The 21,363-nt window shown below is 36.6% G+C and overlaps 1 protein-coding gene across 3 annotated transcripts in view; it reads left to right on the forward strand.

Moving 5' to 3' along the window:
• Positions 1-21,363, forward strand: part of RGS12 (regulator of G protein signaling 12) — an 83,264-nt gene that overhangs the window by 17,589 nt on the left and 44,312 nt on the right. For all 3 annotated transcript variants that reach the window (XM_079305853.1, XM_079305855.1, XM_079305854.1), the window contains exon 3: positions 3,534-3,653. In XM_079305853.1, the coding sequence (XP_079161979.1) occupies positions 3,534-3,653 (120 nt within the window). The remainder of the gene's footprint in view (positions 1-3,533; positions 3,654-21,363) is intronic.

The following is a 21,363-nucleotide window of genomic DNA, read 5'->3' on the forward strand; positions in this document are numbered from 1 at the left end:
CTAAAAAAACCCCAGTCAACCCTACAGCCTAATGTTGATGTAGCAAATTTAAGTGTTTTAGCTTGGCAGCTAACAGAGAATGAAACAGGATATTTTTCATAGAGTGGTTTGGGTTGGAAGGGACCTTAAGATCATCTTGTTCCAAGCCCTCTGCCATGGGCAGGGACACCTTCCATTGGACCACATTGCTCCAACCTGGCCATTTTTTTGGTTATTCATGTATTGTTTTGAAATGTTTGTGGGTAATTTAATGGTGTTTAATATATCTGTTTAATAGTGTAGTAAAGGCTTTCTTTGCCTGAGAGATTGCACAAGTGACATGAATATCAGTCATTGCCCTAACAATCTCTCAGTGCTCAAATTCTGTGGATTTCTTTAGCCATGCTGATTAGTACATTCTAGTTTCAGTGGTTGTTTTCTGTTCAAGTCATGGATGCTTTTATTTCCAGCTCTTCAGAGTTCCATGAAAAACATTTGCCAAAATAGTGCTGTTTGCTTAAGATATGTGATTCTTTCCTTATTTGTGTGCATGTCTGTGTGCACACCCATTTTTTAATTGATCTGGAGAAGGAGGTCTGCCTTCACAGTCTGAATATCTGGAATAGAGTCAGGAAAAGATGAAAAGGGAGACTTCCCAGGAAATGAAATACTTGTGAAATGCAGTCTTTCTGGGTTTTTTATTAATGACCTCCTTAATTTCCTAGATGATTAAATTAAATTTTTCAGAGCAAAGATTTTAGTCAGTTGAAAATATTTTCTTAATTGTTATCCAGATGGGTTGGGGAAATGGTTAGCTCAGTGCATTTTTATATTTTGTAATCATTGCTTAAGCATTATTTTATTCTCAGGGTCTGTTTTTTCTTAACCTATTCTTATCTTTACTGTTCTATCTAGGGCTCAGTAGTTCAGTTTTATGTAACAATATCAAAAACCATAAATAAAAACTTTGGATACTAATTTACTTTCTCTTTCCTAATGCCACACAATTTACAAGTGGTTTTTGTCCTCTCTCTTTGTTATGCTTCTGACCACAAATAGGTAAGCAGTGTTTATTTCCAAAATGGGGCATCTGGTGATAATCTTATCTAGAATCTGCTTCTCAGTGCAATCTAATTGGATTTGCCTTCAGGCAGCTGATTCCTCTTCCTTCAATTTGTAATGTTACTGTTTCAAAAATTGAGTCTGTCTTAATCTCCCAGAATCATATGTGGCAGTCTCTACTATTTAAATAAATGCTGGACAATTCATATTCCTTTTTGGAGATGAAATAGAATAAAAAGTGAAAATGTATTTGCTGTCCTTAATAGATATGTCTGCTACTGATAGTTTTTTCATTTTTTTCCTTTCACCCTTTTATTTTCAATGAAAGATGAAGTTCTCTCAGGCTTACATCTACTTTTAAGAAACACATCAAAGACCATTAAACATCCATACTGTATAACTGTTTCATTAGTTTCAAAGTGCCAATTGCACTCACACTAATGATGCCATTAATATGCTGAGTTGTTGGTAGTCTGAGTTTTATCACTAATTCTCGGATTGAAAATGAAAAAAAAATTAAAAATCGCAGAACTAGTGTGGTAATACTTGACTAGTGGTGAAATTGAGTAGATGTACATGCATATTCATGATGTTCTAACAGAAACATTCCCACAGGAGGAGCCTTGTTGATGTTTTGATCACTGTGCAGCACAGTAGTGGATACTGCTGGATGTAGTCAGAGGTTGAGGAGAAGTTCACTGTGTGGCACAGATTACTGCACCAGGTGTAAGCTTTCCATTCACACAGGGAAGGCTGTAAGGGATGGGGCAGGTTTGAACCACCTCAGCAGTACCTGCCTGGATGAACAGATGATTTTAAAAACTGCTCAAAAAGATGCTTAAGAAGACAGGAACTGTCCTTGTTGCATTGGGTGTTGCTTGTCAACATTTACAGAGAGCAATTTTCCTCTCTTCACATTTATGTAATCATTTAGCAAAAGCCATCTTAGCTTGTTTATACTGCACTTTTAAATACTCTCTTAAAACCTTGGAAGCTAATATCCTGTCACTAGATTTTCAGGTGGCTTTGGCAGAACCTGCCCAATTCTCAGCCGATTAAAAAAAAAAGAAAAAAACCCAAACCAAGCCCTTAGTAAATTGAAAATTAGGAGGGAAAATAGAAAAATGGATCACTTTTAATGCTGAATGAAGTTGAACCCTCAAGCCTGTTGAGGGGATGAACCCTGCTGCATACTTTGGATCCAGATTCCTGTTTTGTCTTGACAATTCTTTAAGCTTGTGAACAGAATCTGTTGAGAACACTGGTGATGGCCAGAGCCCAGTTGCTGTAGAATAGTGTTATCTCCATGGGAATTAGCAAACAGACAGACATCTCCAAGGCTGTACAATACTCTGGCTGCTCTTCTCTGCTTTTTATGAGTGGTTGTTGGCATGATGCTATGAAGATGAGAAATTTGTGGTTGTTCTTTTGATTAATGTGACCTGTATAGATTTTCCAATGAGTGATCAAAGGGAGACCAAAATACTTCAGAACTTGGAGCACAGAAATTTGCCCAAAGGAAGAAATGAACATAAATAGAAAATTTAATAAATATTAAAAATCTACCAAGTCAGCAATTATAAAAGTACTAATAAATGTATTTTTAAGCTTACTATAATGAAGAAAGATGGTGACATGAAACACAGAGGAATTTGCTCTGATTTAAAGTCTTATTTTCTGAAGCAAAAAAGCATCAGTAGACAGGGAGGAATTTTCCCTACATTGAATGTTACATTGAAAGGAATCCAAATTTTCAGGCACATAATCACAAGGTTTTGTAATGTAGTGAGTTTATGTACATCTGCTTAGCACCAGTCACCAACTCTGTGCCTAATTTTAGGTTCAAGCTTACACTTTGCCATTTGGAATAAACTTGTACATGCTGAGTAGCTTAACTGACATCTGGTAACTTTTTAGGGAGAAAGAGTATGATTATGGGGACAAGAGAAAACCATTAGGTTTAATTACTGCAGCACCAATTCTAGTAATGAAACATCCAAGTGAGGGAGTTGCTTTTCTCATCACAAAAGTTCCTGCAATTTGTAGTGTATGATTTAAAAAGTTGGACTTTGGAGCAGCAAGGTTTTAAAAGAAGAGTAGTGGAAGTAGGATTTTTAAAAATGTGGAAAAACATTCCAAGAGGAGCCGGGTGAGATAATTTTGGGGATGGTAATTTCCTATAGAGTACACAAATATTTTGTTGTCAAAAAGTTTCCAGTTAAGACAGGAAAAAGCCAGGATCATCTTGCTTTTATTACTGTATCATGTACATTTTAGCAACCTAATGTTAGTACAGTAAATTCATGCTGAATATTTAAGATATTTTACTCAAGACAGGAAAAGTCAACTTTTATGAATTTGGAAAGGGAAAATGGCCAACTTGTTTTGAAATTCTGGTCCTGTTACAGTTCCTTAAAATTCAGATCTCACTACGATCAGCAATGTACTAAAATTAAATAAGTAAATTAATATGTGTTTTCTGTTTTGTTTAGGGTGCAAAATTTGGGCATTCAATGGGATTAAATCAGGCTCCTCCTCCACGTTCTTCTGCTCGAAGATCATTTGGAAGATCGAAGCGATTTAGTATTACTCGCTCTCTGGATGACCTTGAGGTAATTAACTTTCACTTAAGATTTACAAGTGAGCCTTAGAGAACTTGCAGCAATTATCTACTGTAAGAAAGTAATGCATTAATGTAATGAAGTTACTTACTATCTATCATATGGCATTTTTGTGAGAGGAATACAGATTTCAGGTATCAGCCTGTCTTTTTCAGTATTCCTTTAATAGATTACATTGGTGCCAGCAGTGGGGAATTCTGATTATTTTACCTATCACAGCTGATCCTGTATAAATCCAAACAATACACCTTTGCTGATCAAAATGTTCATTATGTCTTAGAAATGAATGTGTCATGATATATAGAAAAATCAAATGTTCATCATATATTTTTGTTCAGCTGTTGAATTATGACAGGAGTTGAGGAAAGGGAATTCCACTTGGTGGTTTTGGGTCCTTATAAGTGTGATATTTTACATCTGGTGTAACATCAGCTGATGTCTAGCTCTCAAAACCATATTAGCTTGGGAGAAAACAAGGAATGAAAAGCCATCCTCCTGTTTTGCTGTAGGAACCACCTGTAGGAATATGGCTTCTTTATGTCTCTGCTCCTAGTGTGCCTCCTCAGGTGTGACGTGTGAATTCAGTGATTCTTCCCTTACCCCTTTACCATGCTTATTTGGAGGAAGGCTGGTGATTATGGAGAAACAAAAATCTGTGCAGAGCTCTTGGCACAAGAGCCATGGAATACAAATTGCACCACTCTTCAGCACGGGAGGGAATGTGGCACACTGAGCACTCTAAATAGGAAGGAGGTGTTCAGAAAGCATTTGAGATGGAAGGAGGAAAGAAGAAGACACTGAGTTTTCTGCTGTGGGAAAATGTAGGAAGAATCAGTGCAGTGGATTTTTGGGAGCAGAATATATGGAAGAGCTTCTGGCATGCTTAGGGAATGCAGGTAGGAACTGTAATTACTTATTTCTCACATGTTCTTCTATTTTTCTCTCTTTCATAATGGTCTATTTCTATGTTCTCTGAAGCTTTTAAGTGTCTTGCTTTTTTTTCTAGTTATGGAAAATACTTAATTTCTTTACACTCATAACTTTAATACAGTAATTGCATAACTTAAACACAGCAAGAAGTTCTGGATAAAGGGGTTTGGGAACCATCTAGCTACATCTTTCTTAATCAGAAAACGGTGATTCTTCTAAATTGAAAAAGTTTCCTGTTATATATATCCAGTTTTGACAGAATTTCTGGTTTCAGTAAGAGCAAATTCTCTCAGAATACCAAAGAGTCTACTCCTAATAATTCACATGCAACAGGAAAAAATGTCCACAGTCTTCCAGACTGAAATTTCAGGCAGGTTTTTTGCACATCTCGTGTTTTGAGTGTTTTAAACGTGAAAAATAAAATTTAATTTCTGTCGCTGGAGCTGTTTCACATTGTGTAAATATTCATTTAAACAGGCACTTGGGACTTTCCATGAATTTCAGAAAGATATGATAGTTACTGGCATAAAAAGTCCTTTTTTTTCTCCTCATTATGTCCTACTTGGTATTTGTAAGTGCATGTGAACAGACAGGAGGGATTAAAAGTTGATCTGTATCCCAACATTCTCATTGCCACTGCAGTTACTTTGGAAGGGGAAACTTTCATTCTAGGTCACAGTATGAATTGGACAAAGGGATGGTCTGTATTCAAATCTGTATTTGGATGAATGCCCTTACTACATGTAGCTATGTGGGTGTGGACTGTTCTCTGTCCATCTACTTCTTTTCACTTTGAAATCTTTTTTTTTTTTTTTCTCTGCATGCTGTAAGAGAATTATATCTTAGATATGCCAGTCACCAGGAAAAACACCAATCCAGAAGAGGATTCCAAAAGCTTTGTGTGTCAAAATAAAATAGTGTTGAGATATTTTAATTTTGCTTCAAACTTCTAAACTGCTACTTCAACACTTGTCCAAAGTGCTCATACAATGTGTAATAGAACACAATGTTGTTAGTACATGTTTAGTTTATTTCAGGCCATCTATTTAGGGTTGGTGGAAGAGGAAATAACAATAGCAGGAAATTCTTAGAGACTCCACCTTTGGAATAATGACCATGAGTGTATTGTATAGGCTGCTTGCTTGCTTTTGTGTTCTTTTCAGTTATCTTAGCAGAATAAGTGAGGTAATAATCCAAACATGAAATTTGGAAGTAATACACTTCTCTGAGCTTGTAGGTTTGATTCCTGCTGGCATCCAAATTAATCTTCTAAATTAAACAGTGTGAGTAGGTTCCATGGAGTTTCTTTTATGGGGTTTGCTGAACCTGTTCATTGCTTACAGGTCTAAAAAGGCTGTATTTGGATTTTTGTTGAAGTATGAGCAGTGTGTGAAACACCAGCTGTCAGTGTTGCTGACTGCTGCCATAAGGTGGCGTGATTTCTTTGAAATTTGTTATTTATTTATTTTTTTAAATATCTGTCCAAGAATGCAGCATATTCATAGACACTTTAATGTATAAAAACATGATTTCACAAGAAAACGTCACTTTTTCTTTTAACTTGTTAGATTACATCTGATTATATGTGCACAAACAGATTTCTTGTCAGATTAGAATTAATGGTATAGTTGCCCTCCTAAAGTATTTTCCTCTTACCTGTAGAAGCTGTATTATACATGGAAAAAGCCAGACAAGTTTGTAGGATTAATGTCTAGGTGCTGTTTTTACTAATAGAAACTATCCAAGTTTATTTTAAAAATGCAGGAATCAAAATGGGATGAGAATGCAAAATTAATGGTGCAGTCATGCTCTAATTGTGGTGGGGAAAATGTCTCACAAAACAGAAAACGCACAATTTTATTTCTGAACTGTGGGAAGTGTGCTTGTTCATAGCAGGGCTGATTATGATTAATTATTCTTTAAATTGGAACTGAATTCAGAAAATGAGCATGTCTAGTATGTGCTCTAGTTATGTTGTTTTCACAAGAAATGCATTTAGAAAATTTTCTTTATTAAATTACAAGAAATCTGATTTTGTTAAGAACAGATTTATCTTTTATCTACCAATAAATTTTCCTATGTGAATAATTTGTAGTTAGGAAATAGTGTCCATTAACAATCATGTTAACATTCTGTGATTTGGACTAATTTTACTTTTTAGCCTATTTTCAAGGTGTAACTTAAGCTAAGAGGACCTTATGAATATTTAATATTTGGCTCAATGAGAGGGCATGATCCTTTCTTCCCACTTTTCTTCCCTGTAGGTAAATGCCACTACTCTCATGCTCTTGCACAATTCTGTTCTGGAAAAAATGTTTATAAATTTATGAACACATTAAAGGTGTCTCTGTGAGACTGCAGACAGTAGAACTCTACCCATGTAAAAATTTACCTTAAACACAGTAATTATAATTCTTCTATCCATCACCAGTTTTGGTAACATTTTAAACTGTAGCCCATTCCACTCTCTTAATTTTTCTTGAAGTCTGTTAAAATGGGGGAACCTTGCAGTATTTTCTTGAACTCAAATTTAGGTTCCTCTTCACGAAGAAGAACATTCAAAGCTGTTTTTTCCTGAAAATCATTTTGGTACTTGTACTTTTAGTATCTCTCTGTGGTTAAAAATAGGGCAGAACAGTATAATGAGAGACCTAATCTCTTAGGGAAACAAGTGTCAAATTCTTTAATTCTTAATTGCTAAATAATCATTTAATGCAGAGATATTTTAAAAATTAAAGATGATTTAATTATTTTCACAAAATATCAGGACAAGAAAAAATGGCTGTTGCAGCTTTTCTTCTTGTTCTCATCCTATTTTGGAAACCTTAAAACTATATTGTATATTATAACAACATTAGTTGAATCAAATTTCTGGGGTTTAGTAATGTTTTCAAAGTTGGAATGTATTGTGTATTCTTTTTTAAAAGTCAGTGTAAGGACTTTTGTTAGAATGTTCCATCTTAATTATAACCATTAATAATGCAGTATTATTAGGTGTTATTATAGATAATAATGCTTGATTTTCTTTTTCTGTTTTGTTAATTCTACTGAATCAACTTTTTGCATTTCATCTGCTGTTTGAAAGCATACAGCACATCTCTTTGGTATGAGGTTTTTATACTAATGGATGACATGTCTCTGCTGGATATTAGCTTTGGCATCTGTGGGTGGTAAAACTCCCCCTAAATGCTCATTTGATTTAATAAGGAATTTTTAAATGGGTACCTGTTTTTTGTTTGACTGATTTAAATAATCAGACAAAGCTTACACAGGGAGATAATAGCTTATATTAGACCAACTAGTATACTAGGACAATCAGACAAGATCTAAACATGCCCCAAACTTTTCCCACCCTCTCATATGATCTAATAAAAAGTATTAACTGTCTCTGCAGAGGTTGATTTATTGATGTTCATAGATCATCACCATGGCCACAGTGCCACCACTATGGTGAGTACAAATACCTGATTTAAATCAAGAGGCCTCTTCATTCTCAGCTAATTCAAAATTTTTAAAGAATGTATAGTTTTGTCTTAGATTTCACCAATTAGTTAAAAATAAATATGTTCTACTGTGTACCCCCTTTAAGTGTACTGCATCTTTGGCAGTATTTTGTCCAAATTTATATATAAGATATAACCAACCAATTGGCAGTTTTGCTGTCAGCTTTCATAAAAGGGGGAGGAAAGGCCAATTGTGAAATAGCAGTGCATGCATGAGAAAATCTCCATTTTTGTATGTAAAAGGCAGGACTGTATTTTTAGCATGCTGATAATGAGTTCCTAAAGGCTTAATCCAGTCTCATATACAGATATTCTGAACTCTGAGTGCTCCACTGTGTTGGAAATTTCATGGACCTGTGCCCACAGATGAGCTTCTTGTTTCTCTTTTCCCTTAGCACCAGGGGTCACTTCTGGAGCAGTGAGGGTGTGCTTAGTGATTTCAGACCCCCTGACTGTACTGACTCAAACCCTCTTCTGAGCCATGATGTCTAACTGTAAATAGTGTTAAGTCAGTCATGACATTACACTTGATGTTTTACCTTGAATTACTGATGTGGTCATGGAGATGATCAGTAAAGACTTTGAAAACATCCCGTGGTTTGTGCCAGACATTCTTCTGCTTTGTTCAGACCCTGGGCTGCTGCAGTCCTGGCTGCAGTTGTTCCCCTGCTGGGCTGGTAAGTGAAACACTGCCAGGACATGGGGACAGGCAGGGGTGCAGTCATGCTCTCCAGCATCTCCTGGTTTCACATTTGCTTCTCTAGACTGCTCTCGTAAGAATTTCAGACTCTCCAGCCTGCTCTAGAGGATCATCCTCAGGCTTTTACTTTGGCAGTGGGATCTTACCAGGTAGTTTATTCTTATCTCTTTGAAGAAGGAAACATCATGCTAGTAGTATGCATTTTATTTTTCTTCACAGATTGTGCTCTAGCATTACTCTTAGGCTTTTGCTCTAGCATTACTCTTAGGCTTTTGCTATCCTTACCATAATTTTAAAACAGATTTCACTATCTGCTCTTAAGTTTACGCTTACACACTTTTTCATGGAAAGTTCTTGTTCTCCTCACACTGTTTTTTAAAGGATCTGACAAAGGTGGGTTGGTCCACAGATCAATATGGTTGGGTGCAACCTCTTTATTGTGAATTTGAGATACTGATTTCTACATGCAATCTAGATTGTTAAACTGTGCTTTTTTCCCCCCAGACACTGAGAATAGTGGGATTTATTTTCTGTTTCTGCAGTTGGTAAAATGACCATCCCTCGTAATGTTACTTTTTACTCCTGCTTTTGGGTTATTTTCTTTACTTATGATTCTGGAGGAATTTGCCATGTAAATGTGCATGTAAAAAGCAGAGTAGTGAGAGAATGTGCTGAGAGCTGGATCTCATCTTAGCTTTTTTTGTGAGGTGCATAAGGGCAGTGCTCACCCCATACTGTGGTTCTTGAGAAGAAACCAACAGGGTTGCCTAGGATGAATTCCTTAGGGAATTAGGTCCCCATATGTGCAAGGGCAGTTGGCATTGTATAGAGAAATTTCTTCTTGAGAAGGCAATCAGTAGATGTCTGACCCTGCCACTCAAATGCTGTCTGAGCCTTACTGCCCCCAGGCTTGGCTCTCCAGCACAAGCCCATTTCTGCCACCAGAACCAGAAATACAATATGTGCTTTCAGGGACTACAGATAAACTTATTCTGTCCAAATTAACCTTGTAGTAGCCAGTACTGCCATTCTTAAGATGTGGGATTAAAGTGAATTCACAGGCTGTAGATACCTCTGCAGTTTGTGGAGCTACAAGGATCAGACAGGGTGAGCAAGTTCAAGTACCCAGCTGAAGCTAGAGAGGGGTTGCATTCCATGGTGCCTTGGCATTGGCTCTGTTATTTTGGTTCTGGTTTCCTTGAGTAGTGACAGAATTGTCAGTGCTCACACAAAAGGAGCTCTTACTAGACTGGCAACCTCTCAGGAGTGTCTTTCTCCCTAACCTAGCATTCTTCAAAAATTTGGCTTATTTTCTTTGAACTACAGCTGTTCCCTCTTCTGATTCTGAGGCATGTGACATTAAGACAGAATAATGCTGCTTTTACTGCACTGATTCTGAAATGCAGAACTCTTTGCTGCTTAAGGCTGATGCTTGCTGCAGTTTCTTATATTGCATTTGTTGTTCCCAGGACATCTTTTAAGGCTACTCCCAAGAAGGTGAGCAGTGAGGTAAAGTTGCTCATAAGGATGAGAGCAGTCTCTGAAGATGACACCAGGCTGCTTTTATAAGACTGAATGACTGGGCAACAAAATGGCAGATGAAAATTTATGGAGATAGATGTAAAGTAATACAAATTAGGCAAAATAGCTCTAGCTTCATATAAGAAATGATATATATATTTCTCAGCAGACTGTTTCCTCTCAGAAGTGAGGTCTTTGAGTTATAAGGGAGAGTTGCATGTAAACAACAGCTCAGTAGAGTTGCAATGGAGCAAAATCCTGTATTACAGATTATTACAGAAGGACTAAATGATTCCATTGCATACAACTGTGGTTTGTTTTTCCATACCTGGTTTCTTTATTTTAAAATGTTCTGGTATAGTAGAAGAAGAAAAGATTTAGAAAGGTGTAAGAGAGTGGAAAATCATGGGTGGCATAGGAAAAGTAGATGGGATTGATTGCTCACTCTCCTTCGGGACAAGAAGTCGACACCATTAATTAAAGATAGCTGGAGCCAGGAGCAAAACAAACAGGAGAATGTGATTGTTCATTGGGAGATGAGTTGGTCTGTGGGATGCCTCACCACTGAGTGCTGGGGATGCAAGAAATTTGCATGTCCTGGAGGGAAAGTGGACAAGTATTTGGAAAAGAAAGCCACTGGGGAGTTATTAAGAAGAGAAGCCTCAGCAGGTTGAGGAAATCTCTTGAACTAAAAATACCTGGAGTCTGGGAGAGTGTCATCAGGGGAAAGTCTGATATGTTGCCCTGTGTTCCTTCTTGGTAGACTTCCATATGTGGCCACTACTGGAAACATAATACTGGGTTTGATGAACCATGGGTTTGATAAACCGTGTTGTGAACTGACCATGTGCAGAGATGAGAGGGTGGACAGTGCTCTTCCCTGGCTGTGGGACTGTGGTGTCCCCTTGGCACAGGGAGCTGTGCCCCCTTTCCCTTGGTGTGAGGGGCTGGAAAGGGCTGGCTGGTGCTGGGTGCCTGCCCTAGGCACTGGGAGCAATCATTCCCTGTTTGTGCTGTGGGAGATAGCTCTGCTGCTGCTGAGATTGTCCAGGCAGCTCCTGGGATGAGTGGGAATGAGGATCTGCCTGACTGGTTTGGTGCCTCTGCATCCCTGCCCTCCCTCACTGCTCTTCCTGTTACATGGAATGTCTTCTTGTCACATGGCAAAATAATAACTGAGGAGGGATTTTTGCTCTATGATGAGACCTGGTTGATTTAGGCAATAAGGCTTTATTGAGGTACTTCTAGAGCATAAGCAGAGAATACATACAGCACGATTTGATAGCATCTGCAATTTGTTTCTGATTCTCTCTCATGCTCAAACTGCTGTGATTTGGGTAGGAGTTTGTACACCTAATTTTCACTGTTCTCATGCATTTATCTCTCCAGAGAAACAAGAAAAAGGAGTCAGCTAAAACTTTTACTAGATGCTTTCAATTTACTTACTGCCATTTTTTATTCACTATTAAATCATTAAAACATTTCACTAGTACTTCTAAAACTGAAAAAGTATAGTAAAAAGCCCATCCTTAACTTCCCACTGGACAAAAGAACTGCTGAATGATGATATTTAAAGATTATTTCTGGGCAGAAAGGGCATGAGTTTTTTTCTGAAAATGCACAGATATTGCGGGTCTGTCTGGCGAGTAGGTGTGGTATTTAAAATTATGAGAGTAATGTTTGACTTGGAACATGATCCTTGTAAATGCCAATGCTCTGCTTACTCACAAGAGCAGGAGAGTTTTAGTAGGATGAGATAGGTTGCACAATATGCATGCATGTGATTGTAATCACACCGAGACACGTACACACATGCCAGAAACAGCAAGAAGTTTGCTGTGAGTCTTACATGTTTTAACAGTGTATTTTTTTAAAAGTATTTTTAGCTTATATTTTAATTATTTTTAGTAGGGATTGGTGACTTGGTTCATTCATATGCTCATCCAAGGGGAAAGTATTAAAAAAGGGAATACTTTGGATGAGAAAACAATGTTGACTCAATGCTTAAACAAGTTTGGACAAACCTTTACGGCAGAGTCCTGTAGGCCCTCAGTGAATGTATTTTACATTAGCAATTCCTCAGCAGGGCTGTTGTCTTTACAGGAGCTTTATTGTTACCCAGGACCTGCCTAAACACCATTTTGAGAGCCGCCTGCTCCTTTTGATGAGAAGATACAGAACCAGCAGTGAGGGCGGGGAATGTGCTGGGGAGGGAGGAGAATGGGAGAGGTGTTGATAGGGCAACAGACAGAGAAGCCTCATTTTTTAACTGGACTCTGGAAGAAGTAAATATGTGTTCAGAAAGAGCATAATAATAAAGTTGAAGGACTGTTTCTTAACAATGAGATATTAAACCATTTATACATGGAGAAAGCTTTTACTGATAGTCAAGTGTCTGTAAGTATAAAGTTTTGTTTGTCTAAAGCGAGCAGAAAACAGGAATATGATTTAATGAGTAGTCTTCTGAGCTAAGAAATCTTGCAGTGAAATTTGATAAATTATGCTTCTAAGGATTCAATGAGGTTTTAAAGAGACAAAGTTTGTAAGTATAAGTATTTAAGTTGACTCTCTATGTAAGCTCTGTTATAAAATTAAGAATACACCATTTTTGTGTTTAAAATTCTTTTGCAGCATTGTATTGTTTTTAAAATTATAGTAGATATACAGATACTTCTCAGTTTTTTTATGAACCTTTACCTAATTTTTATTATACTTGCACGCTTCCGTAAAACAAAAATGTTGTTACAGATATGTTACGTTTTAATTGTTACAGTGCTTTTTTAAAAGTTGTGCAGCTAAAAAATATTTTTCTTCTCCCAGCTGGATTTTTATCCAATAAAACAGAATCCAGATGTTGTGAATTATTAAAAGAACTGAAAATAAATGAAAGGTATTTATGGAATACAAAATTTCTGAGATATAGAGACTTAGACCAGTTTAGGGCTTCTGTTTCTCAGAAAACACTTATTTTGCAAGTAAGCGTCCTACCTGCATTATCAAATTTTGACATTATAGTCATGATATTTATGTCTATATATCTCAGAGTAAAATTGTCTTAAATGCTGAAAGTGTGGCAGCAGAATTTTAATATTTTAAAATCAGGAGGGAAATAAATATTTGCAGAGCATGGGAAGATATTATATGCATTATGTACTTAAAATATAATAGTATTCATGTTCACTTTTACTTTGATTTCCTCAAAATCTCTTCATTTTTAGGGGTTACATCATTAGCAGGAACTTCAGAAATGTTTCAGTGATCTGTCACTTAATCATATCCTCTTTATTATGCATTTTAATTTTAGTTTACTGTTGGATGCAAGTTACCTGTCATCTGGATGTGCAAGTTATACTGTTTCTGCATGTTTTTATTAATGGAGAGAATTCAGTTGTCTTAAGAGGTTGATCAACAGAAGGGGAAACAAAATCAGGAATTGTTCACAAACATTTTCGCAAAAGTTTATTTTTTAAATTTTCATTTTGCAATCCTGAAGAAATATTTTTCAAACTTTACAATATGTCTCATAGAATCATATATATATATTTTTAGGGCAGATTTCTGGATGGCAAAACTTGAGAAGGTGCTCAGGAGTCTGAGCAGGGTGGCAGACAGCAGAGGGCACTCGGAACAGTCGCTTGCATCGTTCCTTTGCTTCACGGGATTTTCTGTAGGGGAACTCTGTGCCTGACAAGGCAGCTTGTGCTTCACTTATTTATACACCAGCAAGTTCCTGATAGTTTGGCTTCAAAATATTTTTTGTTAATATTGCATGGGAATAGGAACAGCTATTATTTCAAAATTCATAGAGGGAATCCACAGTGCTGTAAATGAATCTTCCCCTTCTTGTCAGTAGCACATATGGGGTCTGTTTATTGTTATGTTGACAAAAATATATTCAGACAGATTACAGAAAATCTGGAGGATTAGGGGAAAAATAATTTTATTTTATGGCAGAGTTTTCTTAATTTATGTGTAGGCTTTTTGATGCTCCTGCCTCTTATTTCAGTAACTGGGGCCAGTAAGTTAAATCATATTCTTAACATGTGGCCATCATGCAAGTAGTTGTTAATTTATTATGACATTAAAAAAATCAATACTTTATGAGTTTTAATATTTTTGGTGGTGCATTCTGCCAATGTCTCATTTAGTTTAGGGCTCTGTGTGACGAGGAGCTGGTCCAGGGGATTGCCTCTTTCTGGTTGCCTGGTGGTTTCTGTGTGTGTTTTCTTCTAGGAGGCAGGCATATAATAAATCCTATTAATCTTTTTGACAAGTTAAAACTTATCCTGGCTCCCTGTCATTCTGTCTTTCTCTTCAGCTTTTTCTGCTCTGAAAACAAATGTACAAAAGCAAATATGAGCAGGAAGTGGAGGGAGGGTAGGAGAGAAAAACAGATCAACCTTATCTGGGGTCGCTACCCCTTCCCACAGTTTAGCTCCTGAGCAGATGGATGTGGGTTTACAAATGTCGTCTTTGGTGTAGCTGAATAAGGCTTTTAAAGCTGTTCTACCATATTTCAACACTTTCCATTAATAGCTTTGCAAATTAGCATTCCTTCTGCTTTTGACCTTTGACCTCTGAGTTGCCTGCCTGATTTACAAATATGCTACACAAAAATCACAAGATTTTATATCTGTAGCTGCTGAAATAAGCTGTGAAAATGGAGAAGGATATGAATTTTTTAAAGGGCTTTCAGTGCCACATGACACTTTATAGCCATGATCATTAACTGCTGCTGGCTAATTGCTAGAGCTTATTTTTCAGTAGAGTTGCTGCATGGAAAAAATGTGGACGTGTAATGCTTAGTTCAGTGAAACAAAATCAACAATTCTTACTGTCTGTTTAAACGAAGGGATTATTAGGTTTACAATTCTGAGTGTGAGTGCCTAGGATGTGTAAAACATTGCCCACCCACAGTGTTCCCAGCAATGTTCACTGCAGTTGCTCCAGTGAGCTGCTGGTCTTGTAGCTATCTCCCACTGCTGCAAGTGGGGTTATTTTTTCTCTTATTCCTTCCTGTGGGGAACATTCTCACCTGTTCAAATTGTACAAGTACTTTTGATCTTTCTAGGTGATTCCTAGAGGATTTAGGTTTAGGATTTAGGCATTTTTTTTCTTTATGGAGTTGCACATTTTTAATACTTACCCACACACAGTAAAACTGTTCTGTGCAAGTACCATAGGGCACTTGCTTCTGAAATCCTAGAATAATGGAGGGTATAATTTGTAATTTTTAAAACACATTTCTTCCTGTTGACCCACCCATTTGTTTCCATTGCATTTTGTCATGGTATTAAATGCTTGTAGGAACATTCAGAACTGCATGGTGTGCCTAAATAAGCAAGTAATCAATCAAAAAATTAACTGTCCATCACAGCAATTGCCTTATGCCTCTAAAATTCTAGTTAGAATAGGCTTCATCTGCATGTGAATTAAATTTCTTCCCTGATTACTCTAAATAAAATTGAGAAGATTGAGTTTTTCTGTTAACCAAGTTCCTTCATCCTAAATGCAAAATGGGAAGATGTGCAGGCTTGTACATACTGGCTGTAGCAAGTCAGTCTCACCATGAAATATTGAGTAAAGGCTCTTCTCTTTCCTCATTTTCTCTCTATAAGTTCTGAGTAACATTTGCCTTCTTCACAGGGTTGGTTGTATGTTAGGGGCTCAGCCTAGGAACTGTATGGATGTGGGGGGTTCCACATGCTGCACTGAACAAGGGAGAAAGTTCCTCTTTCCTAAATGACTACTAGCTTGTCCACCTAGGGCTTGAGGACATCCCACTAGCATAAAAATGCCCAATAATCACTCCCAGATTGCAATTCTGCTGTTTATTTTTGGCAGAAAGTTGTGTTCTGATTGCTTTAAAAATAACAGCAGTGAGTGATTTAGGTACTGTCACTGCTGTGGACAGCAGCAAACTTCCTGAAATGCTGCACTTTCCATATAGAGTCTCTTGAAGACACCGCTGTCACAGGCAAGTGAATTGCACTTCCCTCTTTCATTGCAAGGAGCCTGTTTTGCTCTCTGTTCCTGAGCCTCTGTGCACAGAACTCTCTTGACATCAGCTGAGCACAGGTTCAGGTTGTGAGGGAGGAAGGGCAGAATAGCAATTGGGTTCTGAAAGAAGAATTTTGATTTTAGTGAAAAGAGACTACTTGTAGGTTTAATGAAATGCACCAAGTCTCCTTGTATTGGGATTTTTATGTGCAGTTTATAGTGTTAACCACTGAAAAGTGAAGCAGAATGGACTATTTGAGGTCCTATTTTGTTCTGGCTTGCATTATGTAAACCTCTGAAAATAGTGATTTACTATGTAAATGTTTCTCTAACTAATGTTAGGGTGATTAACTAGTGTTTTTTTTAGAAACTGCCTTGGAAATCTGCTTTATTGAATACAGGACTACCATACGGTTCAGCATCATTTTATTTTCCTGATTTGTTATAGGAAACGTTCTCAAATACAATCAGCATGATTTATATAAAATGATCGAGCTTTTCTGGTGAGAGATAATTGAGATCTGATCTGAATCCCTGACGAACCACAGCTTCCTGCATTGGCCTGTTGCTATTGGTAACATAAAGGGAGTAAAATAGAACTTCATACGAAATGCCTTTAAACTTTACTGGCATGTACAGGCATGGAGCAGCGTTGAATTTTTTAGTTTAATCTTTGAGAAGCCGACGTGTTAAGGAAATGCTTTTTCCATATTAAGTGAAGATGAATTTAGGAAGAGTACTGCTAGGAAAAATAACTGCTGTTTCTTATGAGGAGCGGGTAAGTGATATGAATTATATTTAGCTAAAGCAAGGCATTGTTGCAGTGAGAAATTAGAATAGACTATTGTTATTGGCAAGAAATTAGAGAAGAATGGTATCAGCTTCAGAATGCTTTTTGCTTAGCCTTTAAGCTTTTTTACTTTAAAGTATTTGAGTTAAAATTCCTTTGTAAATGCAAACATTGGGTTTTATTCTCAGAGAAAGGTAATTTTGTTATACAAACTAATACTGAGATTTTGATATGTATTTATGAACTATGTTCAATATGTATAAAGCTAAGACCCCAATATGTTTATAATGTGTGCCTATTATTTAATTATGTGCAATGTGTTTTGTATATGTTTTCTGTACCATTATATCAATATTATATCTTTAGGTAAGGCTGTATATATCTTGTATGTACCTTTATAAAAATAATTTTAGGGATGGATTTGGCACTTAAGGCACTGTGTTTATATGTGATAGGATTGGTTTTGTTTGGGGTAAAAAGTTGAACATTTATTTCTTAAAGGAATTTCAAATGTCACATCATTTATTTTTCATGCTTTTATAGATTCAAATACTTGGCAAATTATACTGAATGTATTCAGGGAAGTTACTGTACAGTAGTTGTACAGTATGTTTTTCTTCAGAACTCTTACTTATAGAATGCTTTTTGTTAACTGTTAGAAATGCAACTCGGTGGCAGAGAATTGAAAAGTGAAATTGTGTAATAGTCTTCCTTTAAGTGGCATTCTGAAGGGGCACTCTTCTCAAACAATTCTAAATCATGAAATTAATTGCAATAGTATTTTGAAATGGGGATAAAAAGCCTGTAATTTTATGCTACTTTTTAGGTGAGAAGTACATTTGAGATTATTAGAAGGAAAAACTAGCAATAATTGATGAGTAATATGGCTATATTTTTTATTGTAATGTTAGAACTGTATATACCATATTTTGAGGCATGATCTCCCTCCCTTCCCAGAGACCACTGGACTTCATGGCATGAATTATATTGATGCTGTAATATATTTAAAAATACATACATATCATGTAAATCCTGGAGTAATGTAACTGAAGACCTTGGGATCTGCTTGTAATTCATACCTTGGCAAAAGGAGAAGTTGCTTCAGGTGATTTAAGAAGTAGTTTGAGAAAAGCTAGATGCCAGCAGATGGTCAACTGAATGATAGGCTTTCCCTGAGATAAGTGACAGAATGTTTGAAAGTTCTCTGTATTCAGCCTGTAAATCTTCAGAACCCAAGAGATTGCCTAGCATTATCCTCTATACTGAAACCATATGAAGAAATTAGTTTAGAAGATTGGTGGAGCTAGGTGTGCTGTTCTAACCTGAAATCTTATTTACAGAGACTTTATAGAATAGTGTGTAAAGTGATGATGTGCTGGGTAAGTAACAGATTCTGGCAGCACTCAGAGACTTCTTTAGATGCAGCAAGAAGTCGATGCCTGTGTTGCAAGAAACTGTGCTTTGGAAAGGCAACAGAGAGGTCATTTTTAATCCCTTTTATTCTGAATCTTTCTGGATGCCCAGGAAAAGAATAGATGTTTCTATTTAGTCTGTGATTCTGTAATTGTTAGAATAGGAGAGAGAAATAAGTCTTCGCTCTCCTTACAGATTTTACTCTGTGTGTCTCAGGAGGAGTGGGAAACAGAGAGATCTTTTTGACTCAGGAAGGCATTCACCCCCACTGTAATGGTACAGATGATTTCATGTTGCTCCATTTTATTGCTGAGGCCTGGCATTTCTCAGTATGTGTCACCTCTGCCAGTATCCCCCTCTTTCTTTTTGTTCTACTCCAGTATTTGAGCATGACTTTGGCTTGAGTGATAAATCTTGAGGTGGTGAAAAAAGGACATTTTTGTATTGTGTTACCTGGATAGTTGTACACATGGATTTATTTGCTCAATATAGTATCTGGGCTATAGGTAGGGTATTTTTTTGTTTTCTGCATGATGTTGTTATGGCAGAATTGGACACTTCTCTGGGACCTGATCCATGTAAAATGGAACATGTAAGATGGAGCTATGTGGGTAAGAGTTTCTGTCACCTGAAAGATGTCATCAGACAAGCTTCATGCAGAGGTGCACACATGTAGCAGGTTATAGGCCATGGAAGCTAAAAGATACAGCCTGTTCCAACCTATGAACCCTCAGCCTTATGCATTATTGTCTATGCCCACTCTCCCTTTACACCTTGTTGTTGGTGCAAGGTGCTATGTTTTCCACTTCTGGAAAAAAAAGTGAGGTACTCACAAAGTGGTTTTCTATCTGATAATTATTGTAAGCTTAAACTATTTTAGATTTGTTGCTAGCAGATCCTGAACACAACATCAAAAGCTCACAGGCCCTTCTGGTTTTTCCACCTAGCAAAGAGAGATGATGCAAAGGGAAATGTAACATGTTTTCTCTTATTCAGAACTTTATGCTATGAAATATGTGCTGAAACATTTGCCAGTTTAGAGAAACCTAGAGCATCTTTTGTGCTGTATGGTAACTGGGAAGCCACTCTCCAGCTTGCTGGCCCTGGCACTGAGCTTCTCTTTCAAATCACAGAGATCAAGATCCTGCCCTGAAGTCCCTGGAGCAGAGTTGCATCTCCCAACACTGCGGGGTGTGTTGGTGTCTGTGTAACTCAGCTGCTAATCCAGCTGGATGAGCAAGCAGAGCTCCCATGAAGAGATATACTGGAAGGCATTTTAGTTTTTCCTAAATTAGATTTATTTTTTAAATTTTAGTAATTTGTACCCATCAGACTCCTGGAATATACCATGGGCTTTTTCCTAAACTAATTTGGTAACTGGGGTAGTTCGAAGAACAAATTTCAGTTCTTATCTGGCTGTGAAAGATTTGATGATTTCACACAATTGGATTTTATCTCTGGATAATAGCACATTCACAACATATATGTTCTGTGATTTGGAATGGAACACTTAAATATTATTTTAATAATCTTCACATTAGCTCTAACTGGCACAGAATCATGCCCTGCCCTTCTTCCTGTTCCAGAAATGACTACCTACAGTAGCTGTTCAATTTTACAGCTTTCTGATACATGTGTTTTTCAATAGGTGGTTTTTAATATGTGTGTAGTGTTAAATTTCATCAAATAATCAAGCTTTTTTAGTGGATTAAATTTTGTCCTGAAGAGCCTCCAGTGGTGGGAAACATGAATGCTGAAGAATGAAAAACAGCCCCCAACATAAAGTGTATTTTTAAAATGAGATCATCATAGTATTTAAAAAAATCTGGTCTTGCAACTTATGCCATTCAAAGACAAATCTAGACAAGTTTCAGCTGAACAGTTTAGAAAAGAAACTTCTTTGTCTGAAAATGTGGACTGCATGCAATTTGACAGGTTTATACTGAGATGTCTAAGTACTCACAAATGTAGTTTGAACATATTACTGTGAATTCTTACACAATAATTACAAACTTTAGTTTCTAGATTTTACTGAATTAGGTGAACTTAGTTATACAGATAAATTGAAAGAAATGTTCTTAAATTATATTTTATTCTGGATCTATAGAAATAAATGGATAATGCATGGAACACCATAGGTATATGTAGTGACTCTGTAATGTAAAATATATTCCTCCTATAGGTGCTTTCCTAAAATGTTTGAACATAAAAATTAGTAAAGCCTTGCTTGGAGAGACTTTAGGATGCTGATACAGGTAATGTAATGTGCAGTAGACAAAGCATTTAAAATAAACATGAAAAACCAACCAACACGTGATGTGTAGAAAGCTCACTGCATTAACTTATGCTAAATGGATTGAGATAAAACTCTGTGTCCATTAATGGTTGAGCTTTTCTATGCAATTGCACCATTGTCCCTTTAAAATTATATTTTGCAATCTTTAACTTCTCAGTTTTTGACAGAAGTAGTATGAATATTCTTTCTGCTATCATGAAAATCCTATTAATTTTGCTTTATACCTTGCAAAACCATGGAGAATTATACTTTGTGTTTGAACCCAGGTAATGAAAGCTGACAAAGTAAATGACCATTCCTAAAATATAGATATTTTGAAAATACTTTGGATTTTTTTTCTGTCCAATGTGTGAACTGATACTATTACTTTACTTTGAGTCATCCTTTTCCTCATTCTTTGAGAAATGACATTGAAGTTGTTTATTCATTAACTGTACTATACACTGATGTGACTAAGAAATTAGAAGCAATCACATTTATAAACTAAATTTCAGTAATGCAAATTAAATTTTCTAAATTACAGACATTAATTAAATTATGGCTTCTGA

The sequence above is a fragment of the Erithacus rubecula genome (genome assembly GCF_903797595.1).
Source record: "Erithacus rubecula genome assembly, chromosome: 5".
In the NCBI taxonomy this organism is placed as follows: Eukaryota; Metazoa; Chordata; class Aves; order Passeriformes; family Muscicapidae; genus Erithacus; species Erithacus rubecula.